Here is a 27360-nt window from a genome sequence, read left to right on the forward strand (position 1 = left end):
TGCCAGCATAAAAATATCTTGTTAAATTCTTTCTAAAAATATTAAAATCATTTTCAAATCAATATAAAATTAGTTATAAGTAGAATTAAATGTTGGTCTTAGTCGTAAGTTCTTTTGTAAAACAGGCCCCAGGTGAGAAAAATATTCCGTATATCACTGATCTTTGTGATGCTGACTTTATATTTGTTCAAACAATGTTCCGTAAAACCAGTTCAAAATTATTTGCAGAGATATATATATTTGAAATAAGATTCAATCGCCTCGATAAAAGCAAATATGATTTGTCTAGTTATAAAAATCATCATCATGAATTAATAATTCAAGATTTTAATAAAACCATTTTCAGAGTCTTGATCCCCTTTAAATAAAACGAATTACATCAACTAGATGGCTTAATTTTATTCTTTTTTAACAACCACCATACTTATCCACTTCTTTAGAATATGCTTAATTTGTGCTAGGTTAATTTGTCCCGCGGGAAAGAAGGAATGATTAACAGACCTAGAAACCTTCTTCTTTGTAAAAAATATGAAATCTTTAATCTTAGCTAAGTTCTAAATTTATTTACAACGAATAATTAAGGTCACACATCCAAATGCCTAAATGGCAACAGTGTAAATTCCTGCATTTGCTGGGAATGGTGCTCTTTATGACAACTGAAATTTTTAACTTAAACACTACATATCATTTTTATATTCCTATTACTTAACACGTAAAATTTTAATTTTTTAATGATATTTTAGACGGTTGTGACTCTGATAGAATTCGGTTTTTGTGGTCATGGATCATTAAATAATCTGGATAAACAACTACAAAGCATACTAAAGCACTACGCAGGAGGAATTTCTCCAGCACTAAGCGAGCGTCTTCAAGAAATCATCAGGTCCAATGTACAGACACATGACTTTGTTAAAAACACAAAGAAAGATAGAGAAACATCAACAAATAAAACACATCTGGAAAATGCTAATGGGAATAAAAATAAAACAAAAGATCAGTTAAAGAAATTGCCTGCTTCGGGGAAAGGAAATTCAAAAATGGTGGCGAAAACAAGTGAAGCGACAGAGCGGACAAGCAATGACATAGAGAGAATGGTAACTGCAAATAGAACTGACGTGGAAAATCGATTCAAAAAACGGGAAAATATCCAAATCAGCGACAATAACAGAAAAAGTGGAAATCAGGCAAAATTTGAACCAAATGTTGGAGGAAAAGTAAATATCGAACGTAAATCATCCGACATAAAAGTAACCACAGATCACGTTAATACAAATATCACTACAGATCATATTAACGTTATTCAACCCGATGGTTATAAAAGAAAGCCTCTACAGACAGAGAAGAAGCCAATGAAAACCAAAAATAGCGGTGTTTCTCAAATATCTAACAGTTCCACAGAAAAACAAAATGTCTCAAACTTAAATTTGCGAATAAAAGAGAACAAAAAAGACAGTTATCAACAAGTACCACTCATGCAAAATCATCCTAGAATGTCAATTATTGAAGTGAAAAACACTTCATCTACGAAAATTTCGAAATTAACAAACCAGTTGTCAACGAAAGGTCATATTTCACATACATCAAGTTATTCTCATTTGCCAATTTTTGAACGGAAAAATAATTTACCAACGAAAAAACATTTATCAGGTACAATTACAAAGAACCACCAAGTGCTTAACTCAGGAAACCGTCCCAATCCATCAATGTCCAAAGTAAGCAGTAGTTTTTCTATGAAAGGGCATCTCCCAGAGATCCCAATACACCAAAATAACTCTGGAATGTCAATAATGGGAAACCACCAACATGGTCTGCCCATTGCCAAAAGGAAAATTGATTTATCAACGAAAGGCCTAGCGCATTTTAGGGATACAACAAAACGTCATCAAGTGCATAATGGAGGAAACCGACCTGATAAGTCAATATTCAAAGACAAAACTAGTCTACCTATGAAGGAACACATTTTAAAGACACCAACACGCTATCAAATATCAACAATGGGAAAACACTATGATCTGCCAATTGTCAAAGCGAAAAGTGTAATATTAACAAAAGGGCACTTAACAAAGACTACAAAAAATCAACAAACTTTATCACTGGAAAATAAAAATTCTGCCTTCAATCCTAAATACAAAAGCGAAAACATCAACTTCTCCCACTTTTCTTCATTGTCAAGAAATCATCCAGCACAACATGTATACAATGGAAAAGAGTATGGAAGAGAACTATCGAATAAGCAATTCAAAAGGAACCATGATAAGTCTTTAAAATCACACTTGTCAGTTCCAATAAAAACCGAACAAGAATTGTCAACAGCAATATTTACCTTTAGTCCCCCAAAACAATTTCATGAAAATGAACAAATGAAACTTCGTAGGTCTTTTAAACCTTTTATTCGACAAATTAAAAAGAAATTTTCTTTAACGCCTTCTGAGAATCAAATAAATCGCCCTCGACCTTTCGAAATCGTATCCAACCACAGAAAAAGTATGTTGACGAACAAACAAACGACACAAGCCACAAATTCATGGAAAAGACCCGTTCCAGAAACACACGTTGCTTGGGAAAATATACCAAAAAAACATACCCAAATAATACAACCTCCAAATGCAATTTATGATCAACTGAATCTCCAGTCCTCAAACAATTATTACTACGATAATACTAATCAGGAAACTCTTCCAGTCAAAAGACAATATCCACGGAATTCGCTTGGACAGCTACCGGGCATATCGTCTTTGCATAATGAGCAAAGTTGGAACAAAGAGTTTTCCTCTGGAACAAATAACCAGCTGCAACATCCAAATCAGCCAAATCCCGATAGATTGACAATTAGTTTTCAAGGATTCAATAAGCTTGACAAAACAAAGTCACTTGCAGGATCACCTGAACGCTTCAGTAACTCGATGATAAACAGTAATAGGAAGACACATAGTCTCACCAAAACAGACAATTTTTCAGGAACAAAATCATCGAGTTCGGGTTCATTTAACGTTGACATGTATATTCCAGACACACAAAAAGAGAGTAAGTTACCTTCTCAAAAGTGGCAAAAACAACCAAGTGTCGTATACTCTAACTTTCAGGATAGCTCACAAAAGAATAACCTGAAAAACAGGCAACAGTCCTCGCCACAGAAACCAAATAAAGACAAAAATTTCCAATCTCAACAAAGGTTAACTCATCCAAGTGTTGTATACTCTAAATTTCAGGATAATTCACACCAACAAAACTGGGAAATACAAAACCAATGGAAAAAACCCAAGGACTTACGAAGTCAAAGGTTTAACGAAAACACCGGAACACATATTAGTAATAACTTTATACACACTACTACACTACCTCCATATTTCAATCCTGCTTCTTCTCCATCAATGTATGCACCTCCAAACAGGCCAAATTTACAGCCAGGCATAGCTACATTTACTCAAAACAATGCAAGAGCTGGACAGAACCTAGGATGGAATGGTTTCACAACGCCTTTATATGATAAACAGAAATCAGTATTATATTCAAAATCTGCAGTTGCTCCTTTCTATGACCACAAGCCTATTGATAATCAAATGACTACTCCGTCTGTAATAACAATTGCTCCCAATTTCTTATACAACCAGGAACAAAAACCACCACACCCTTCAAAGTTCTCGCAGCAAAGAATGAATCCAAACTCACAAAATTCAATGAATGACATATCGCTATATCAAGAAAGAAAGAACAATGTGAATACATGGGTCTATTCTTCTACCATACCACCTACACAAACGGCAGTACCAACAACATATCAAAATACATTTTTGAAACAAGAGATATTTGCTACGAAAGCACCAAACGAATGGATGCGAGCTGGTATTGATAACCAAAATATTGAAAATCGGAATATTTATAGTACCAAAACACCAACAGATATATCAGGACAGAAGGGAGAAAATCAGCATCAACAGTATCGTAATCAACAAAATCACCAGCAAAATAATATCAATCATTACCAACAATTTCAAACACAACATGAAGTTTATCAACATCAATCACCTCAATCCAACCAACCAAATGAATCCCAAATGAATCAAGATTTCCAAACACAACAAACATATCTTCAAAAATATAAACAAACACAGCTAAAAAACCAAAATGCATTCTCAAATCCTGGACAATTTCAACCACAAAACGAAAAAACAAGCCAAACGAAATCGTTTTCTGATCAACAAACATTCAACAAGAAAAGCAATTATCAGCGAGAAACCCCATCCTTAGTTCATCATCAACAACGAACCGAGCACTTTGGTCAACAACAACGAACGTTATCAAATCAACATCAACAACAGGCAAGTCAATATCAAAATGAGCAATTCAATCAAGGATACCAAACTTCTTTCCAGAAATATAAAAAATCCAGTCTACAGCAAAATAAGAATTTTGGTTGGCAAAAACAAAGACAGCAACCAAACCAATATCAAAATGAGCAAATGGAAAATCTACCAAATAAACAACCAATTGAACAGACACTCGGGGGAGTGGGTCATCAGAAGCAAAACTTGCTCGGAAAACATCAACAACCACGTCAACAGCAAAATAAAATAGACCAACAACAACATAATTTATTTGGAAATCAACAACACCAACAACCAAATCATCTGCAAAATGGACAAACTGGTCAAAATCAACAAAACTCGTTCATAAATAATCCATCAGTTCAACAACAAAATACGCAAGCTGATCAACAGCTTCAAGATTCTTTTGGAAATCATCATCAACAAAACAATCAATCGCTAACTGTACAGACGGGTCGACAACAGCAAAGCTCAATCGGTATTCAGCAGCAGCAACAATCAGGCAAACACCAAAATACGCAAGAAAACTCTATGCAGAATCAGAATCATTCAGAACAACCTCAACAAGAAAACAAATTCAACCAACAAATTCAGTCTATTCAGCAGCAACAATCAAACAACCTGCAAAATCAACAACAGGATATCAGATTTCCAAAACAAATGCAGGAACAACAGCAAGTAAATAGTTTCCATTCAAATCAGCAAGGGCAATCTGTTCAACATCAGCAACAACAAAACCAGCAACCTGTCAATGACGGTAGAAATATGAAAAGCAATTTTCCAGTAAATACGAGACCAATTAGAAGGAGACCCAAAAATATTCCAGCGCCTGCTTACGTAAGTAATTATTTGAATGATGGTATGTTGTTTGACTAAGTTAATAAGGAATATACTGACAAAAATATTTTTGCGGGGGAGGTGCCCCCCCTTCCGTTCCCCAGGTTCCTACGGGCCTGAGAGCGCAGTTGGTGTCTATACAAATCTAGTGCATTCTGCGTTCAACAATATTGGCATTTTACAGGGATTTTAAAGAAAGAAATATATAATATACTAGCAATTTACTAGTATAATTCCTTTAAAAAAAAAAACTAAAAAATGTAAAAAATATTTTTCAAAAATTTATAGATATTTTTATTTGAACAATAAAATGGGTTAGAGTATAAGAATCAATATTGCAGCCGTTACAGATAAAATACATAACCCGCGTAAGCGAGTAATGTAAATTTTTTTTCTGCAATAGCTGCAACGTTAGTTCCCGTAGAGAGAGAGAGAGAGAGAGAGAGAGAGAGAGAGAAAATTTCCTGTTGAAATAAAGTATATTTTGAACAGTTGGCATTCGGCGTGTACTATCCAGATGGTACAACCACAGAAGAGGAGCACGATCTTTTGGGAAAATCCATCCACACTATAACATCATATGACGCAGACAACAGTTCACATATATCGGACTACCTCACAATGGACCATGGATGGGTGTGTGAGAACATCGTACCTCTTTCTTTAATATTAATTATAATTTATAAACCTATAAAAGATTTAATATTTGTCTTTAAAATATTTTTGACAGAATACATTTGGATTGGTGTCACAAGGCAACAACAAAGACACGTGTTATGTTGGGAAATTACAAGCTGATCTCATGAAATCATTTGAGGAGATGGTGAACAAGACAAGATTCTCCGACGTAAGTCTTCAGAGAAGTTCTCCTCACAGGTACCACACATATAGAAGTATCATTAGATTTAATTGTAGAGTTGTTTTTTTTTCTTTATAGATTCCATTTATTGAGGCAAACTCAAATAAGTTCGTATACACAGAAGTCCAACAGATAGATTACAACCGGGCTGTTTACGAAGTCGGGGGCTTTGTCTCGGATTCGTGTGGAAACAGAGCCAATATATTTCTTGTAGAAAGACCCCGTCATGGACGTGAGTTTTACTCAATAACTCCCCCTTCAAATATAAAGAAAATGTGCGATAGCAGCTGGATTTGAATTTTAAAACAAATCTGCTATGACAATCAACAAATATGTCCTCTTTTCGATATTAAAATAAAATCACAAAGGTTGTACTTATACTGGTAACTCTCTCTAAATCAAAGAATGGTAAATACGATTGATGAGGAACATACACAGAGTCATAAGAAGATAAAATTCACAGAAGTTTCCTGGTTATTTCTCACCTTAAAGTTTTTTTTTAATCAATTTTCACACACAAGATATATACATAAGATACGATGCTGGATAAAATATTCACATTGTAAATAGACTGTAAATTGAGCGTAAGCGTAAACCCTCTGTTTTGATGCAAAAGTATTCTAAATCAATAAAATGTAAGAACATTTCTAAATCCATCAAAAGCCATTTTATTTTGAAACAGGAGCCGTAGGTGTTTATTTGATGGTAAACTGTTGAATTGTTCTGGATGTCACTCAATAAGGGGAGCGGGAAGGGCGCTTAACCAATACCTTGTTTTCTCGCAACATGAACAAACACTCCTCAACACATTATCTACACAATTACATTACAAAATAAATTTGAAATGAGAGAGAGGAAGTAAGTACCTTTTTGAGATATTTGTTATTTTCAGGGTTCAAGGCCGGCAGAAAGTTCATTCCTCCCACTGCCTGTTCATTCGGTCCTCCTCAGCAGCGTATGAACAACGCCTTGTTGAAGTGTAGCATGGGAACTTGTCGTGGAAATTACAGTTGCAATACAAAATACAACATATGTTGCCCAAAAAGTAGGTCTTCAATAATAGTTTTAGCATTTTTAAGACAGATGTTACAGGCTTTGCTGTTGTAAGATATGTCTTTTATGTTCATTGTCCCCCGATTTCGTGAAAAATATCATTCGTCTTTCTGTTCCCTTGTCAGTCTTTCTTTCTTTCATAAAAAACTTTAACATTGGACCTAACTTTTGAATGAGAAAAGATATGGCTTTCATATTTCACATGTGCATTACCTGTGACAAGAACTTTTAGAATGTACTATGATTTACGACCTCATGACCTTGTAGTTTGCAACGTTTTAACCTTGGTAATGACTTTTGTATGAGAGAAGACAGGTCTTTCATTATTACGCATTACCTGTTCATGCATTACCTGTTACCAGAACATACAACGACTTTTTATCTTATAATTTTGACCTTGACATTGGAACTACTTTTCAAAAAGTACTACATGTATATACGGTAAAAGCATGAGGCTGTGTGTAAATCATGTGATAACAAGATTAATTGTTGTTGAAGTATGATTTTATCCAACTCATTGTGTGTTCTCTATCTCAATCCTTGGCGAGGGGATAAAACACACAACTCATTAGATAAAAGTCATATCCAACCATAACCATGGGGGTTCCTATATTTATTGCATTAAAATATGCAAACTTTTCCCTGGTTTAGAATTTATTTAAATATTTCTACATCAAAGATTAATTTTGGACATTACAGGATAATATAGTTCTTTCAACCTTGGCTGTAGCTTCTGAACGAGAGGAGATAAGGCCATCATATTTCATATATGCATCATTTACCTGTGACAAGACCTTTCCTAGGGTCCTTGAATTTTGACCTGCTTAAAAAAACCTTGACCTTAGCTTTTGCAAATGAAGAAACAGGGCTTCATGTGCATTACCTGTGACAAGACTATTTTGAATGTACTATGGCTTCATGGCCATTGGGCTAGTCCGATCGAAGTTTAACTTTCAAAAACTTGAACCATCGCCGTAAGTCATCCTCTCAACATCAGAGGCCCGAGCCCCTGGAAACTCTGACAAATTTCTTCCGGGTCAGCTTCTCTCATTGAGAAGCACCATCTAAGTGGAGCTTTCATAAGTTTACATGAAATATAAACAGAAAGGAAGCAGTTGACACCTCAATGCACGTGTAACAAGTTGTTTTTCAAAAAGGCTTAATGTCATTGACCGAGAGACAAGAAAACAATGTGATTTCCACGAAAGACGTCGCTGCGATCAGCCCTTAAAAAATTAATGAAGCTTGTCAGTGGTCCCTCGGTCACTGTTGGACTTGAGATCCTTGACGTTTTGTGTGGATGTACCATAAATTTGCACTAGAACATATAACATGTACTTCAAAATATTAATATAAAACTTTCTTATAAAAGTATGATGGAAGACAAGGCAGTTACAATATGCAATTTAATGTTGCATTCGAACCGATCAAATTGTTGAAATGAAGAAAACACTTGCTGTGGCGTTCAACTCGACATTTAGATATATCGACGACGTATTGTCAATTAACAATGGCTATTTTCATTCTTATGTCGATACGATATATCCCGGTGAACTTGAGATAAAAGATACCACCGAGTCTGACACATCTGTTTCATATTTGGATATTTTACTTGAAAAAGACGTTCATGGTAATCTAACAACCTTTATGATAAACGTGATGACTTTAACTTTTCAATCGTCAACTTCCCTTACTTATGCAGCAATATACCTTCATCACCTGCATACGGGGTATACATTTCTCAGTTGATTCGATACGCAAGAGCATGCTCTACGTATGTACAATTTCTAAAACGAGGTAAATTATTGACAAATAAGTTGATGAAACAAGAATATCAGCTGTCTCGTTTAAAGTCATCATTTCGTAAGTTCTATGGTCGATACAATGACCTTGTCAGCAAATACAATTTATCATTGAGTCAAATGCTGACTGACGTTTTTCATACTAATTGTTAGGCCATTATTTACACACTGAATTGTCGACGGATTTTTCCGTTATTTCCCGATCATGACAAGGAGCACACGGCGGATGTGACCAGTCGGCAGGGGATGCTCACTCCTCCATGGCACCTGATCCCACCTCTGATGTTTGGAGGTCCGTGTTTGCTCTGCTCCTATTTTGTATTGTATAATGGACTTTTGAGCTTGAATACTGTTCGTTATCTCCATATATTTCATGATACGATTTGTACCTTTTCATATATCTCGATCACGTCGCCCGCGTGGCGCAGTGGTAAGAGCATTTGCTCTAGGATCGAGGAGTAAGTTGATCCTTGCCTCGCGGCGGTTTCGAATCCACCTTATGACGTGGAGATCAGTCTTTCATGATCAGATGAGACCGTATAAACCGAGGTAGGTGCTGTAGGTGCAGGAGGTGCTGGCACAAAAACCTCTGTCTAAAAAGTGTCAGTGTCGAATACAGGTCTAAATTTGCAGTCCTCCACCGGCAAAGACTGCAAATTTAATTTCTATATGAGTAAAAAATTCTCGAAGGGATGTAAAATAGCAAACAAACAAATATCTCGACCACAGGAGCTTATTTTTTTATAAACAATTTTTCTAGCGTATACTGCAATGTGTTAATATATTTTCCATAAAATTTCTTATGTTTGCAATACTATAACAAGTCTTTTGGTACAAAAGTGATTTACGCTAACCTTTAACAAAACTTGGAAATCAGGGATGTGTGAAATTCTTTCAAATCGCTTCCTCTACATTCAATAAAATCTGGTACACAAGTAAATGAAACTTAGATTAGTTTAATTATGATTAAAGTGCTTTAAACATTCTTTCCAACGCATATTGTTCTATGAAAATTCTCGGCCGTAGCTCAGTCGTGCCCAAGCCCCGGCCGCGATAGTCATAAGTCGATAAAAAAAAAAAAGGTAGTAACTGCTCCTCCGCCAAGCGCTCGGCACTTCGAAATGAAGGTTGCAAGTCTTTCGGATTAGACCTTAAAAAACTGAGGCCCCGTGTTATAGTAGGCATTATAATGATAAAGATCCCTTACTGCTAAGTGCCGAGTAATGGTCTAAATTTGACGCCCTTCACCGGTATAATTATGGTGACGTCTCTATATGAGTGAAAAATTATTTCATGGGAAGTAAAACAACATTTTATGCGACAGTAAGGTGTCCGTCTGGCTGTCTGTCTGTTTGTAAACAATTTTTTTTCAAAATGCCACTTCTCCTACAGTTTTGCTCCAATTTAAATATAACTTGGAACACAAGAAGACTACATAATTCTGTGTATCAGTTTTTGATTTCAGTGAACGGTGTTGCCAGGGTTACTAAAAATAGAATTTTCTCTGAAATTCTTTCAAAAGTTACTCCTCCTACAGTTTTAGTCGGATTTCAATATTCGTAACTTGGTACATAAGTAGACTACAAAAAGATAAATAATTCTATATATTGGTTTGATTTCACAGAATGGTGTTGTCATGGTTACTAAAAATAGAATTTTCTCTGAAATTCTTTCAAAACGCTACTTCTCCTGCTACAGTTTTTAGCTCACCTGAGCCAAAGGCTCAAGTGAGCTTTTCTGATCAAAATTTGTCCGTTGTCTGTCGGCGTCGGCGTCGTCGGCGTCGTTGTTGTCGTAAACTTTTCACATTTTCATCTTCTTCTCAAGAACCACTGAGCCGATTTCAACCAAACTTGCCACAAAGTATCCTTGGGTGAAGGGGATTCAGGTTTGTTCAAATGAAGGGCCATGCCCTCTTTCAAGGGGAGATAATAAAGAATTAGTGAAAAATTAATAGCATCTTTTAAAAATCTTCTTGTCAAGAACAACAGAGCCAGGGAAGATGAAACTCATGTGGAAGCATTCTCAGGTAGTGTAGATTCAAGTTTGTTCAAATCATGACCCCCGGGGGTAGGGTGGGGCCACAATGGAGGATCAAAGTTTTACATAGAAATATATAGGAAAAACCTTTAAAAATCTTCTTCTCAAGAACAGCAAAGCCATGATGAGTCATATTTATATAGAAGCATGCTCAGGTAGTAAAAATTCAAATTTGTTCAAATCATGACCCCCGGGGGTAGGGCGGGGCCACAATGGAGGATCAAAGTTTTACATAGAAATATATAGGAAAAATCTTTAAAAATCTTCTTCTCAAGAACAGCAAAGCCCTAATTGGTCATATTTATATGAAAGCATCCTCAGGTAGTGTAGATTCAAGTTTGTTCAAATCATGACACCCGGGGGTAGGGCGGGGCCACAATGGAGGATCAAAGTTTTACATAGAAATAAATAGGAAAAACCTTTAAAAATCTTCTTCTCAAGAACAGCAAAGCCATGATGAGTCATATTTATATGGAAGCATCCTCAAGTAGTGAAGATTCAAGTTTGTTCAAATCATGACCCCCGAGGGTAGGGCAGGGCCACAATGGAGGATCAAAGTTTTACATAGAAATGTATAGGAAAAATCTTTAAAAAATCTTCTTCTCAAGAACAGCAAAGCCCTGATTAGTCATATTTATATGGAAGCATCCTCAGGTAGTAAAAATTCAAATTTGTTCAAATCATGACCCCCGAGGGTAGGGCGGGGCCACAATGGAGGATCAAAGTTTTACATAGAAATGTATAGGAAAAATCTTTAAAAAATCTTCTTCTCAAGAACAGCAAAGCCCTGATTGGTCATATTTATGTGGAAGCATCCTCAGGTTGTAAAAATTCAAATTTGTTCAAATCATGACCCCTTGGTGTAGGGCGGGGCCACAATGGAGGATCAAAGTTTTACATAGAAATATATAGGAAAAATTTTAAAAATCTTCTTCTCAGGAACAGCAAAGCCCTGATTGATCATATTTATTTGGAAGTATCCTCAGGTTGTGTAAATTCAAGATTGTTCAAATCATGACCCCCTGGGGTAGGGCGGGGCCACAATGGAGGATCAAAGTCTTAAATAGAAATATATAGGTAAATATCTTCTGATGAAGAACTGTAAAGCCATGATTAGTCATTTTGATATGGAAGCATCCTCAGGTAGTGTAAATTCAAGTTTGTTAAAATGATGACCCCCCGGGGATAGGGATGGGCCACAATGGGGGGTCGAAAATTTTACATAGGAACATATAGGAAAATATCCTCTTCTCAAGAACTGAAAATCATGTTTAGTCATTTTGATATGGAAGCATCCTCAGATAGTGTAAATTCAAATTCGTTCAAATGATGACCCCTGGGGTAGGGTGGGGCCCAATGGGGGATTGAAAGTTTTACATAAGAACATGCAGAAAAAATATTTCTTCTCAAGAACAGAAAAGCTATGTTTAGTCATATTGAAATGGAAGCATCCTCAGGTAGTGTAGATTCAAATTTTCAAATATTGACCTCTGGGATAGGGAGGAGCCACAATGGGGGATCAAATTTTTACAAAGGATTATATGGGAAAAATTTTTCAAAAAATTTACTCAAGTACAACAAAGCCATTTGTTATATTGACATGGAAGCATCATCAGGTATCCCCCCCTCCCCCCCCCCCCCGGTAACCTTTTCAATACTGAACTGATTTGTGCTTTTGTGCTTTTGCCTAGCCAATGTGCTCAGGTGAGCGATGTGGCCCATGGGCCTCTTGTTTCCAAGTGCAATTAAAATTGACTCAGAAAAAAAAAAACTAAACCAAGGATCATTATTTTATTTATTGCTGTTGTCATAGTTTCAAGTCAAACTTCTACTTTTTTAATTAAATAAAAACCAGTAAAGCTACATTCTTGTCAGAGACTTCTGGTTTTAAATATTTATATCTTACTTTTAAGTATGAAGAGATAAAACTGTCTTTTTTTCAGGGCCAAGCAATACAAAATGTCGGAAGATGTCTATTGGAAAGTTTTGTGTGATTCACGCGCCACAGTACGGTTATTATCCAGGCTGAGAGATGTTCGACTGAGAGTACACGAGTACTCTATCCATAAGCCGAGGCATGAAACAGTCATCGGCATCTGATTATGAGAAAAGTCCCCATGTAACCTGTCTTTGTATGCAGTGCTTGTTTTGTTGGTGCCAAATTCTGAGAGAATTTCTTCAAATTTTTTTTAATGTTATTTGAAATAAAATTGTCCAACATATTTAAGATATTATAGACTTTTAATGATCAACTATTTCCTCTGATTTTCCTGTATTTTCAAATCTTGGTGAAAAAGGGATTTGTTCACTCTTAGAATTAAGACATGATTTTGACAATTCTTATGACTTATTACAACATTCTCAACTACCAGGTATTACTTCCAATTTACAGGTCGGTATAACATTTTCAGGAATTCTTTGTTGTCAACTTTAGTTATTATTTTCACATTATTTGACCTCTTTAAAATCTTTGACCAGTCGACCACCATCATTCCATACGTGTATTCACCTTTGACCTCTACTGTTGCAAACACCTCTTTAGATTCTTTTACGATTGCCGATTCGTCAACTACCACTGCCATTGCGAATTCGTCAAATGGTGTGTATCGAGACCATTCTATTTGATTAGTTCTTATTTTTTCAAATGGTTTCTTTTCTATACGTTTCAGGAAATCGTTAATTTTTGAGGGTGTCTTCCGTAGTGAATCATAATCACCCTGAAAGAAACAACATTCGTAATTCACTTATTATATCAGCAATTCAATAAAATTACGTCTTTTTTTTTACCCATGGTAATCGTTACCCAGGCGACAGCGTTGTCACGGCAGACTTCCATGCCGACCACAGTGATAGGACCCCCTAGTTGTGTTAAGACAATTCTAGCAGCCTCAGGGTCACAAGAGAAATTAAACTCACTACAAACTGTTGAATTCCCTCTGCCTGAAATATATGTACATTGTAATTCAATATCTTTGACGACAAAAGGGATGATCCATTCCAATAATAAGAGTCAAAAACATCTTAAAAATAACAATACATGTATTTATTTCATTGAATATATCAAGTGCATGTATTTACATTGAACCTGGATAGATGTGTATAGGGTAACATTTCTACATTTGATTTTTAACATTTATCGGATATGTTAGATAGTAACATGAAATTGGGCAAAATTTGCTACACAAAGTGATAAAAAGCCAAGGACGAATGAAATATTTTTGTTCAACGATTTGAATACCCCTCATTTGTATGTTATAAAAAATGCGGAAAAGAACTCAAACAACCTATTAACCGTGGGAATTGTGGATCGGAAGTAAGGAAGTGTAGCTTAGCGAAAACTGTTTGGAGCATAGATCAAACAATGATATCCTCCGTTCAACCATCTAAATTTCTGTTCTATGATACGTTTGTTATACACATTATTACAATCATGACAATGGTCGTCTGCTCAACTTAATTCTGTCTTGCAATTCAATACCCGGAAATAGATTACACATCGTAATGAATGTTGGATTATTCACGATGTGGGATGTCCCCTAAGTTATGTTTTCGATTTAGTGCAAACAGGGAATGGCATGGATCGAAATGTTTCGACAGTCGTTTATAATTCAACTTTTAGCGCTGCTTACAGGTAAATATATTACTCTTATTCTGAGATATAAGTTCAGCATCATGATAGTTTATGAGTTTTATAATGTTTCATCTCAACAAGGTTTATATTTCAATATCTAAGAAATACTGTAAGGCATGACCAGTGTTAAACGTTAGCAGTCAAGCAAAAAAAAAAAAAAAAAAAAAAAAAAAAAAAAAAATGGGTAAGAAGAATTGTTAAAATGTAATAAAACAAAGAGCATATAACTAGACTTCATCCTTCACTATCTTATTTTACAAGCTGCTGCGAGGTAATAAAAAATATCACGAGTTTCGTAATTTATAAAATCAATACCGCTCTTTAATCAATTGCTTCCTGACTTTTGACTACATGCACTAGTGTTTTGTTCCATGGGTTGTATTTTGTTGCATACAAAGTATTGAAATACTAAGTACCAAAGAGATTAAAATCATGTGTATTTTTGTTTTTTATACCATTTTTTGACATGCAGACAAAGGACACTGTCGAGCACCCGATCAGGACTGAGTGGTCTTTCCATGATGGCGGCTGATTCTCGAGAAAAACGGTAGGTATTCAGTTTATATGCTAAATTTTCCTAGTCGGTAGCTTGCTTAAGTCAAGTGTGCGTTAAAGTTAGTAGCCAAAATCTTTCTTGTGCATATCGTTGAATCCTTTCAAAATTGTAACTTTATTTAACTATAATTGAGACACATGTACATGTATTTGTCCTTCAATGAAATTCAAATACATAAAATGACCTCCGACAAAAAGGGGATGGAATAAGGATCAGACTCAAGCTCAGAAAAAACGTATTTCAATTCTTTTTTGCCCAAGATTGATGATTAGGAATGACTTATAGTCATGCTTCTGTATGTCTGTCTGCCTGCCTATTGATCTATCCGTATCTGTTCATATATACCGGTATACTGAACTCAAGTCCAACATAATATTTCCTTTATTATACACAGACGGAGAGACAGACAGACAGGTATTCTGATGCTTGATAATAGTCTATTCCTAATCCTCAAACTCGAGCCGGGGCAAAGAATTCTTTCTGAGTTTGAGTCCGATCCTTAGCCCAAATATGAGATAACTTGGAGACCGTACCTAAATATTTTTTTTTCATAAATTATACCAAAAAACACACAACCGCTCTAAAACAAAAACAATTTTTCCCTAAGTTTTCATCACTATTTTGCACTGTATTGTTCACATCTAGTTAAAAAAAAATTCTCAATCGTCATCAGGCGCGGATCCAGGAATTGAAGTTAGAGGGGGCGCCAAAAGTAGGCAGGGGGTCTGGGGGCCGCCTTGAGGCCCCCAGTGGGTCCAGCTCCTGTATTCTAGAGATTTTGTATGGTAAAAATGAGGTCTACCGAGTGGACATTTTTACATTTTCTCGACGAAACTATGATTTATGCTAACTTTGACAATTTTAGGGGGGGGGGGCGCGCGCCGGGTGCGCCCCCCCCCCCTAAATCCGCCACTGGTCATTTGTAAATAAGAGTGAAACGACATCAGACTCAGGAATTGTGAAATAAGGGACTCTTTCTGCTGTAAGTCACTCTTCATTTCATTGAAAGATAAATGTTTCAGTTATTGCCGGTCCGTGTTACGTAACATATTGGCAATTTTGATAGGATTCGACAATATGCACAAGTTAAGAAAGATTTTGGCCACTATTACTTCTAACTTTAACGCACACTAGCCTTGAGCAAGGAACCGACTAGAAGAATTTAGCATCTAAACTGGATACCTACCATTTTTCTCTCGACTCTGCCGCCATCTTGGAAAGTCCACTCCTGATCGGGCATAGAAGGAAAAACTTTAAAGTCTTTATGTTTGTCGATCGCAAATGCTTTCATGTGAGTAACTTGTTACATCTTGTTCTTTTTATTATAAGGTTCTTGTCATGATAAAACATGGAAGCATATCAATACTGAGTGTTTTAAGGTTATGGACAATCCAGAATTTTATGACAAAGCATATTTGTCGTGTAAAGAGGCGGGAGGGGAACTCCTATCTTCCGGAAGCAGACACGTTCTTCTGGATCTCAATATCACGTCTATTACGTGGTTAGGAAATTTACAAGAAAACGACAACACATCTGATTTCATCAGCTATTATGATGGGAAAGAACAGGGAAACATAACATCAACAAGACAATGTCCCAGTATTGAAAGCAGCTCCTCAATTGTTACTTTCGATTGCAACAAAAGTTCAACGGTTGTGTGTCAAGCAGTGCATTTCTCCTCGAATGAGAAGGACGGAAAAGGTTTGCACAGTCGCCATTATTATGACTAGTTTCTGAGACATTCCAGTAGCACATGATGAAAATTGCTTTAGGGGACCGAGAAAACTTAATTTAATTGCTTTATATGTTCTACTTTCAGGAATTCATTTGAAGTTTGGTAGCCATAATAATCTCTGGAGTCATCCTTCTCATTTTTCTTACACTTGTGATATACAGTGCGAAACATCGTCTGGATAATGAAGAAAGACAGAATTCAGAGACGGTGGTTTATGGCAAGTATACACACTTGCAACAAGTTGAAGATGTGAAGCTTAATGTTATTAATGAACAGCCAAATTTTGTGCCCAACAAAACTATTTTAAGTCAAAAACCAAAACCATCAGCAACAACAAATGGAGAAGAATTACGGGGAGTATCAGGAGAAGAGAGTGTTCGAATAAGAACGGGAAATATGTACAGTTCTCAGTCCCGTCTGCAGGTTCAGAACAAATGTTGAATGACAGAAACTGCTGATTTATAAGATAAAAGCCTATTCCTGCAGTTGTTATAAATACATGTACCAGTTTTTCAATGACTACATGCCCGTGAAAAAAATCCAGTCGGTTACTAGTATTTTTCACTGATTGACATTTGTTTCTTACTTGATATATTTTGTTTTATAATTTTTTGAAAAATTTTTATTTTTATATAACATCATTATGTTTTCTTTACAACCTTTATTTGGTAAAAATAATTAATGATTTTAAACTTACCATAATAATTACCGCCCATTATTACACATTGTTGTATTGTCTGGCCCAGGGAGGGATCCAGTCTTATAGCAGTGGCTACATTTGTAAGGGGTCCCAAACACACTAGTGTCAAACTGCCTGTAAAAAATAGCAAAAATTAACTAGCTTGCTCACTGTGCTGACTTAAGTCACAATATTCTGTATGAATCTGAAGTAGGTACCGGACTTTTTCAAAAATGCTAGCAGATGTTGAACTGATTTTTTTTTTGGTGTGTGAGTCTACATTGATGACTTAAATTTTACGTTTGCATTCCGTTTATCAATGATTTTTGACAGAATTACGACCTTTGGACTTGGAGCGGAACCAGACTACACATAGTAACGGGTAGATTGATGTAATACTCCCAGAATGCTTGTTTCTTAATAGCCAATATTTAAAACCTGGAATCGATTTGGGATTAGGAGAAATTAATTCAATCAAAATACAGATCAGTAATGTGGACAAAGAGATTCATGTATAGAATCAAAATGAGCAGAACGTCTTTTACCGAAATAAATTTAGACAGTAATAGCTGCAATAATGTAACCCTCTCCGATTTTTTTTTTTGGGAGAGGGCTACAACTCCTTAGGATCTCCGTAATGGTGCAAGTACGGGAGTGATTCACTACCGCACAGATTTCAGCTCAAATTATCAGTAAATGGGTATTTTATTAACATATCTTACTTGAACTCATAAAATGTAGTTATGCAAGACATGAATTGATCCAAAAATATAAAGAACAATCCGTATATCGGTTATTTTTCATGTATGTCAACATCATCACTTGAATTTATCTGCCATGTTTACTGATCTTGATCGATTTTATTTAGGGACAACCAATGAGAGTTCGGGATCTAGGGGAGCGGATCGTTTAGGATTTCCCTTATTTTAAGCATAAATATCACTGTTTATGAAAAAAATATCACATGGAATGCTTTTATTTATCGATGTTTAGTGGTATCATACAACACAATCATTTATCAACACCGACATTTACTTTATCAAGTGATTCTAAATTTCAAGCGCAAGTCTCAGTACATCACGCGAGAATTGTCATGGCTGCTGAAGAGAACGACTGGTAAACAGGCAGATTTATTTTACTTGGTTTTCGCGAATAAAGGGCTATGATGTTGATAGTGAATAAAAATTCCGTCTTATTGGAAGTAAGTTGAATGCAAAAACAAATTTATTTTGCCTGCAGTCGCCCGTATCTAAAAAAAATATATTTGCACAATTACGGAGATGCAGTGGAATTGTAGCCCTCTCCTGCAAATATCAGATTAAAAAAAAATCGGAGAGGGCTACATTATTGCAGCTAAGACAGTAATAGAATTGAGAACAGGGTTCGTGCCACACAAAAACCTGATCATTCAATAAGTTTCACCTTTTCATCCCATTCCCTAAATTCTTATTAGTCGAAAAGGTTTTCCAAATCTTACGTTCATGAAACGCTCGTGTAATGCATGATACAATGTATCTGAATGTAGTGTGGAGCTCCTCAGATTTCTCTTTAGGAAGTTGCGAGTATTTCTTAACAATCTTGTATACTAGTAGTCAACAGTAAGCAAATGACATATATTATATCATTTTAAAATTATTTTGGAATAAAGACTTTTTAGCAATACTTAATACTTAAAATATCACAATAATTGTGAATTTCAGTGTATCGCGACCAATTTTTTTGGGAGAGAGAGAGAGAGAGAGAGAGAGAGAGAGAATTTGCAGTGTGCATGTGAAAAGAAATAATAGAAAATGTGCCACTGGAAATTATAAGTTTGACTTAAAGCGGAAGTGATAGGGACCAGAAACAAACTGTTCATCAAAGCTGCAATAATTTGCCTCGTGCAAAGTACTAATAAAATGTGGGTATCCATACCTCTGAACTCGTTGCAGATTCGCACAATGGCGGCTGAGGCAGATTCCGGATTGATCAAAGATTCGTCTACTGGTTCGGGATCTGGCGAATCACCCAGCCCATCCCAGCCATGGTATGGTTCGACATCATGGCGTCTCTCATTACCCAAAATACTTTTCTCGCTTCCAACATAGACTGGTATCTAATTGTAATCATTAGTTCGACAGAAGGTCATTCAGATTACCACAGGTAAAGGGAGTAATAATGCATCTATATATTACCTGCAGAACCGTAGCTCTCTGGGACAGAAAAACTGGGACAAGCATACAAGAGACGCCTGAGAGTCTAGTTGTCCGAATTTACACACCCAGGGAGCTATAGTTCAGAACAAGCTTACAGATCATTGTCGATTTCCTCTGGTGGAAATTAAAATTTGATTCTGATTTACCTATGAGTAAGGTTAAATGTTAATCAGGATAAATATTCTTTACAAATAACTGACAAAAGAGCTACATATAACAGCATCACCTAAACAAAGTCAATTGTTGACACGGACAGACATGGACAATTTCTACAGAAAATTCTAATCAAACTGTCTGCAATATTGAAAGGGGTATTACTTACGTCTAATCTTTCTGCAACTCGGAGTATGCGCAGTACGTTGACAGCCACTTGCTTTGGAAGTACGTTCCCTTGGACAATGGTAATGGCAACGACATTTACTTCTGGGGAACTGAGAGCCAAAAACAGAGCTTGGGCATCATCAATCCCTGCATCACAGTCGATCAAGATAGATTTTGGCATTGTTCTGACTTTTATAAACAAGATGATATCCTTGGTAGATCCGCTGCGGCCACGGGAGCTGAAGGAGGACGTGTGTATAAAGCACTTATATATATGTTCACTTTTTAACCGAGAAATTTACTCAGATTTGGACTTATTATGACTTTCTTCTAAGTGGAGGGCAGGTTTATACCTTTATGGTCTTGATGATATGGATCAACATTAAATAGATGATTACATGATATATTATACTTCATCATCCCTCCTTCCCCTCCTATCAAATTTTCCCTCCTATTCAACAATAACGATTTTTGAAAAGAAATACAATTTATTTAATTTATCTCATTTTTTAAATTTGATCTGTGTGATCAGTATTTAACTACTACTTAGTACTGATTCTCTCTTATGAAATTTCATGATGGAAATATGCGAGTTATATGCAAAAATAAATGATGAAGAGGGTTTTAATCTTTCATAGATCATTCAACAGCTAGCACCTTTAATCTTTCTATAAAAGTGTTTTGAGACGCATTAAAGATCTGCATAAATCGTCCATTTCGTAGAGAGACTGTCCATGTTTTCAACACGACACTATTATTCCCAAAAGAGTGAAAATTATTTCAGGCTAGCAATTTGCTTTCGTAAATGTTACGTTATGCTTTCAAACATAACAACAATATACAGTCTGTTGTGATGCATAATAGCAAATTATCCAATAAAGCAAACATCATGTACTATAATTATGATACACGTTATTTAGGAACATTGGATACTCCAAAAAATATGCTAAGAAATTTGTAAAACTTATATTATTTCAATTACGCATATTTATCACAAAATTTTCCTATCAAACCAGCCTTATTTCTTTAATTTCCCCAAATCTCTAGTTTTATATTTACATGTATATTGAAATTTAATGCAAAATCATGAAAAATTAAATACCATATAAAAATTAAATAAATAAAATTAAATTTACACACTGAATTGTAGACGGATTTTCCGTTATTTCCCGATCATGACAAGGAGCACACGGCGGGTGTGACCGGTCGGCAGGGGATGCTCACTCCTCCATGGCACCTGATCCCAACTCGGTCCGTGTTTGCTCTGCTCCAAAATTTTTATTGATTAATGGACTTTTGAGCTTGAATACTGTTCGTTATCTCCATAGATTTTACACCCAAAAAGGAATATAAATTTACTCTAATTTGTATACGTAACAAACTAATTTTAAACATGAAGAAATGAAATACCCTCCCCCCCCCCCCCCAAAAAAAAAGAAGAATATTAATTAACCGTAATTTGACCATGTAACAAAATAATTTGTGCCTAAAACAACGAAATTCTAGAGTGTTACTTTCTCTAGATTTTGGGTATCCTATGATCTTAATTCTGAATGTAATGTTCGCCATGTAACTGCGAATGAATGATGTATGAATATAGCGAACAATAATCATGCTCAAAAGTCTAATTAAACAAATGAACACAAATTGAGAGCAGGGCAAACACGGACTCCTGGAAACACCAGAGGTGGGATCCGAGGGAGCCATGGAGAACCATAGAATTTGTTGACTTTAAACGAGATTGTTGATACCCTTCTATCACCAACTTATTTGTCAGAAGACTGCATTGGTGTAGAAATTTTGCGTGTGCATCATGCTCGTACGTATCGCACCAAATGGAAGATATAAACACCATATGCAGGTGAAATGGTATATTGCTATGACTTTTTTACGTCATATTGTAGACTGGATTATCTATACCTTAATTGCATTCGTTGGCGTTCGACAGTTACGGAATTGACCGAGTTTAATCCGCAGTGTGGGTACAACCAAATTTACATCAAGTATCACAAGCATGGAAGGAAACACAAGATATGTCAAAATAAAAAGTAAAAGGTATAACAAAACATTTATTGACTGTGCTCGGGCAATATGTGTTTTGTCAAACCCTTGAACCATGGAAACTGTTTGCATTCGGCCTAACGGCCTCAGGCAAACATTTTGGTTCTTGGATCCGACAAAACGCATACTGCTCTCGAACCAAGTCAATAAATGTATACTAATACACCTTCGTGCGAACAAGATACTCGGTAAGTCGTTCGAACGACATGATATCTCGTCTGCATGTCCCAAATACAATGCATATAATCGTACTTTTGCATGAAAAATCTCTGTATTATATTGAAAGAAAGGTCAGGAGCGTTACAGGCCTCCGACAAAACATTATCTTTAGAGCAAAGTCAAATTTCTTTGTCGCCACAATGATTAGATGAAAACACGTAGACGAGGAAAAGAAGCAAGTTGCCTAACATTTGGAGAAATCAACATGAAGAAACCAACCCAACAATTTATGTATGCTTGTATATTTTAGTTACACCTTTGAAATGTTATTGTTTGAGTAATGAGTATGATTGCAATTATGTGGAATTCATGCATGCACTTTTTAATTTACAGGTTCAGAATTTCACACGTTAATGTTCGAGGTCTTGAGTGGAGTTGCAAATGTTATATTAAACTCAAAAGCTTTTGAGGTCGTTCTACAAAATCTCATGAAATTTTATAAAATCAATTTTGTTAAGAAGTCTGATTTAATAAAACTGTTTACCTTTGAGAATTGTTATCTACAGCAAAACACCTACCTGCTAGCTGTTACGATTGTATGTATGACTCTGCATGACAACATTTACTGCATGGAGTACCTGATAAGAATAATTTATACGCAATGTCGTATGACATAAACAAAGTTATTATCAGTTCAAAAAGGTTCTGTTACTTAAACAATTTACTAAGTAATATTTTCTTATAATACTAATCAATTTTGCTTTATTTAAGCTAAAATTTGAATTATGGAGAGTGGCTATGAATATAAAGGTAAGTGATTATGAATATGAAAGTAAGTGACTGTGGATATAAAGGTGAGTGCCTGTTGGTATAAAGGCGAGTGGCTATGGATGTAAAGGTGAGTGGCTGCAGATATAAAGGTAAGTGGATGTGGATGTAAAGGTGAATGGCTGTGGGTATAAAGGTGAATGGATGTGGATCTAAGGGTGAGTGGTTATGGATATAAAGGTGAGTGGTTATGGATTTAAAAGTGAGTGGTTATGGATATAAAGATAAAGTGGTTATGGATATAAAGGTGAGTGGTTATGGATTTAAAAGTGAGTGGTTATGGATATAAAGGTAAAGTGGTTATGGATATAAAAGTGAATGGTTATGGATTTAAAGGTGGGTGGCTATGGATATAAAGTTGAGTGGTTATGAATGTAAAGGTGAGTGGCTGTGGGTATAAACTTAAGGTATTGGTTGTGGATATGAAGACGAGTGACTATGGATGTAAAGGTGAGTGGATTTGGGTATAGAGGTGAGTAGCTGCAGATATAAAAGTAAGTGGTTATGGGTATAAAGAAGAGTGGCTATGAATGTAAAGGTGAGTGGCTGTGGGTATAAAGGTGAGTGGCTGCAGTTATAAAGGTGGGTGGATGTGGGTATAAAGGTGAGTGACTGTGGGTATAAAGGTAAGTTGGTTAAGGTATAAAGGTGATTGGCTTTGAATGTAAAGGTGAGTGACTATGGATGTAAAGGTGAGTGGATGTGATGTAAAGGTGGGTGGATGTGGGTAAAAAGGTGAGTGGTTATGGATATAAAGGTGAGTGGATGTGTTGTAAAGGTGAGCAGTTGTGGATATAAAGGTGAATAGTTATGGATATAAATGTGGGTGGCTATGGATATAAAGTTGAGTGGTTATGAATGTAAAGGTGAGTGGCTGTGGGTATAAAGGTGAGTCGATGTAAAGGTGGGTGGATGTGGGTATAAAGGTGAGTGGACATGGGTATAAAGGTTAGTGGCTGCGGATATAAAGATGAGTGGCTGCGGGGATGAAGATGAGTGGATATGGATACAAGGGTTAGTGACTATGGATATAAAGGTTAGTGGTAATGGATATAAAACTATTTTTCCCATCTTTGCTTAAAAACTTATCTGTCTACAGATCTATATAACATATCGTTATTAGACTTATATGGCTCTTCGTCCTTTAAAATATATTCTTTAAAAAAAGACCAAGGACACTTATCTGCTCTTTAAATGAAATGTTTCCCCCTAATACTGGTTTATGAATGAACATCAACAGTTTTAACAAATATTCAGAAAATCCATGAGCAAAATATAGACTGAATTTCATGTTCATATATCTTATAAAGTGATATGGTCCACTATTTGCAATATGCATATCTGAAGATGTAATGGGTATAAGGAGACTTTTTTTATTTAGGGGGTTTTCAGAGTATTATGGGAAGTTGGTCCCCCAACGTTTTTGACAGTCTTTTTTTATTTATTTTTTAGTTTTTTTTTAGTTTTTGTTTGTTTGTTTTCTTTTCTTTCTGTCTTTTTTTTCACTTATCAGAATTTTGGGGAAGTTGCCCACCCCCCCCCACCCCCCTTTGAAACCGTTGCTACAGGCCTTATGGGGAAAAAAAGATTCAGGTTCGTATGAAATTACTTTTTCAATAAAATCACTTATTTCGGTACATATTTGAAAATTTGAGCATATTATGATTATGTTTATAAACAGAGTTTTTATGAGTATTTATGAATATCTACCGAGGTATTATTGATAGACCTCAAATATCCACATATGACAGGGTTTGGACAATACAGGCTGGTAAGGCTTGCTGGACGACCTCGACCACGATTTGTATTTTGTAAAAATAGTTTCACACCTGAATGAATATCTGTAAACTTGACATATATAATAAAAACATATGTATGTATATTTTTTAGATTTATTTGCTAATTTTCGAGGTTGGCGTTTCACCTGGGTGGTCATAAACACCCTTCCCAGAGATTTAAAGTGAGTGTCATTTATAACATTGCATGCTTATTAATTAATAAATATCATACATATATGGACTCTTTTGGCAGTGAATATAGGACTTGAATGAGAGGTTAATATTGATATTTTTCTGATGAATATCAAACCATATTCACCACAAAAGAGTCCCTAATTGATGTATTATATAATCAAAATTGGAATAAACATGATAAATAAGACAGCGAGGCTGCATGGTGACACTGTTTTCACTATCAAACTTCTGTCACAGAAAGATTTAAAAAATGTCCAGATTACAAGCAGGGACCTATATCTAGTCAAACCTTGTTATCTCAAACTCTGTGAGACCTAGAAAAAACTTCAAGATGTCTGAGGATTCCAGAGATAGACTGAGGGTAAAATTCCTAAAAAAAAAAAAAATTACTGTTTGGGACTTGCAAATCACTGCCGTGACATATCCATGGTAATCGAGATATTGGTGTTCGAGATACCAAAGTTCAATTGTAATAACTTAGTGTATACCGGTCCCTCTTACAAGTTAGAACTTCTGTGTTTTCCTTTCATTGTGTGTAATTGAAACATCAAACTGTTTGCATTGAAAATAATTCAGGCTTGCCTAACATTTTTTCCTGCTCAGATATACAGCTGGCTTCAGCCATTGCAACTATATCGTTTACAACATTGTTTGTGATCACAATTGCAGCTGCACGCACACTGACCCTCCGGTGATTATTAGATTAGGACTCAAATCCAGTGAATATGTAGTGTTATGAACTGTTTGCACTTGTTTAGATTATATACGGACTATTAGTAGACTATATAATAAACAGTGTCATGAACTATCTAGGTTTGTATAGAATACCGTATATAGGGACTATTAATAAGGTGTAACATAATATTTTGATACTGCGGAATATTGAACGCAGGTTTAATATATCGCATAATAATTCGAACCTGGGTTCACTTTTTAGCTGCAATATAATAAACCCCCTATAAAATATTGAACACCAGGTTTATAACATCATAACATTTTGCAGCAAAATATTGACTCCCCTCAATGATTTTATTTTTCGGTAGTGTGTGTATGTGTGTGAACTCCTCATCTTTTAAATGGGAATGTTTGGAAGGGGGTTCAAAATCTTATGGTCATAATATTTTGAACCCTGGGTTTAATATTTTTAGGGGGTTCAATATTTTGAACCCGGATTAAAAATATCAGGGCCTGGGTTCAATATATTATATGACATCGGTATATAATAAACTTTGATCTTGGTTCAGGATTCTTTATCATTTTCGTAAGGACATGAATGTATGATGTGGAAAACATTTTTTTGTATCAATCATGGTAATTCCATTCTGTGGGTGAACTCATTGGTACTTGTTCTAGCACGATTAATGTTAAAGCTCTTTCTTTCTTGTGTAATTGTTGACTAGCCTACTACCAGCATTCATTCATTTAACTTATATCATGATTGTATAATTCAGCTTGATTTGGCCCATTTTCCACAAAAAAGCTAATATGTTAATGTACAATGTATGCTATTTATGAAATGCATGTACTACACATATTTCAAATTATTTTTTTCTTCTCTAGGGCTCTTCAGGTTTTAATAAAGCTCAAACTTGATACAAAAAAGTATATTGCCAATGACACCACAATAGCTGAATTGTTCTCAAAGACAGCAGCCAAATATCCAAATAAAGACTGTATACTTTTTTGAGAAGCAGCGATGGACATTCAAGGATGTGGATATATATGTAAATCGTGTAGCCAATTACTTCCAGAAGGAAGGGTACCAGAAGGGAGATGTTGTGGCCATTTTGATGGAGAACAGGCCCGAGTACATCTGTTTCTGGCTAGGTCTATCAAAGATTGGAGCTGTAGCAGCCTTGATAAACTATAACCTCAGAAATCAACCCTTGGAACACTCTGTTTCTGCAGCTGAAGCCAAAGGCTTTGTATTTGCAGGAGATTTGTCAACTGGTACATAGAGAAAATAGCAAGTTTTTAAATAAACTTTTGATTTTATTCCTTATAAACACAAGAAGATAAAGATAATATGAAATTATGGCCAAAGACCTGAATTACATTCTTAATTTAGAGAGAGTTGAATTTGTAAGACAGAGGTTATTGCACTTCACAAACACACTTACTTCTGTATTTTTTTTTTCAGCTGTGGAAGAAATAATGCTAGTCTATCTAGAGAAATAAAGCTTTCTTGTGTTGGAAGTTTAGTTAGTTCAGGACTTTCACCAATTTATATGGATCCAATTTTACAGAAAAGTCCAGACTTTCTACCTAGGAAAGTAAGGGTTAAGTTTACAGGTAATTGCTGGTTC

The 27360-nt window shown here is 35.6% G+C and overlaps 3 protein-coding genes across 3 annotated transcripts in view; 2 read left to right on the forward strand and 1 right to left on the reverse strand.

Moving 5' to 3' along the window:
• Positions 1-12947, forward strand: part of LOC133173545 (protein PF3D7_1417600-like) — a 19239-nt gene extending 6292 nt beyond the window's left edge. Inside the window, exons 2-7 of the mRNA XM_061308529.1 lie at positions 744-5162; positions 5655-5798; positions 5893-6009; positions 6100-6253; positions 6914-7066; positions 12860-12947. Coding sequence (XP_061164513.1) covers positions 744-5162; positions 5655-5798; positions 5893-6009; positions 6100-6253; positions 6914-7066; positions 12860-12945 — 5073 coding nt within the window. The 3' untranslated portion in view covers positions 12946-12947. The remainder of the gene's footprint in view (positions 1-743; positions 5163-5654; positions 5799-5892; positions 6010-6099; positions 6254-6913; positions 7067-12859) is intronic.
• A 191-nt stretch (positions 12948-13138) lies between these two features.
• LOC133173451 (nucleoside hydrolase-like) lies at positions 13139-20260 on the reverse strand. The gene is made up of 5 exons (XM_061308439.1): positions 20035-20260; positions 19432-19612; positions 17536-17652; positions 13720-13856; positions 13139-13633 (listed from the first exon to the last, which is right to left on the reverse strand). The coding sequence occupies exons 1-5, from the start codon at positions 20212-20214 to the stop codon at positions 13292-13294; spliced, it is 957 nt and encodes a 318-aa protein (XP_061164423.1). The 5' UTR covers positions 20215-20260; the 3' UTR covers positions 13139-13291.
• Positions 14477-17474, forward strand: LOC133173452 (uncharacterized). The gene is made up of 3 exons (XM_061308440.1): positions 14477-14547; positions 16433-16804; positions 16923-17474. The coding sequence occupies exons 1-3, from the start codon at positions 14487-14489 to the stop codon at positions 17018-17020; spliced, it is 531 nt and encodes a 176-aa protein (XP_061164424.1). The 5' UTR covers positions 14477-14486; the 3' UTR covers positions 17021-17474.
• Positions 20261-27360: the final 7100 nt, after the last annotated feature.

This window comes from Saccostrea echinata, unplaced genomic scaffold, assembly GCF_033153115.1.
Source record: "Saccostrea echinata isolate AGI-Se365-2 ecotype Australia unplaced genomic scaffold, CSIRO_AGI_Sech_v1 ptg000056l, whole genome shotgun sequence".
Taxonomy (NCBI): Eukaryota; Metazoa; Mollusca; class Bivalvia; order Ostreida; family Ostreidae; genus Saccostrea; species Saccostrea echinata.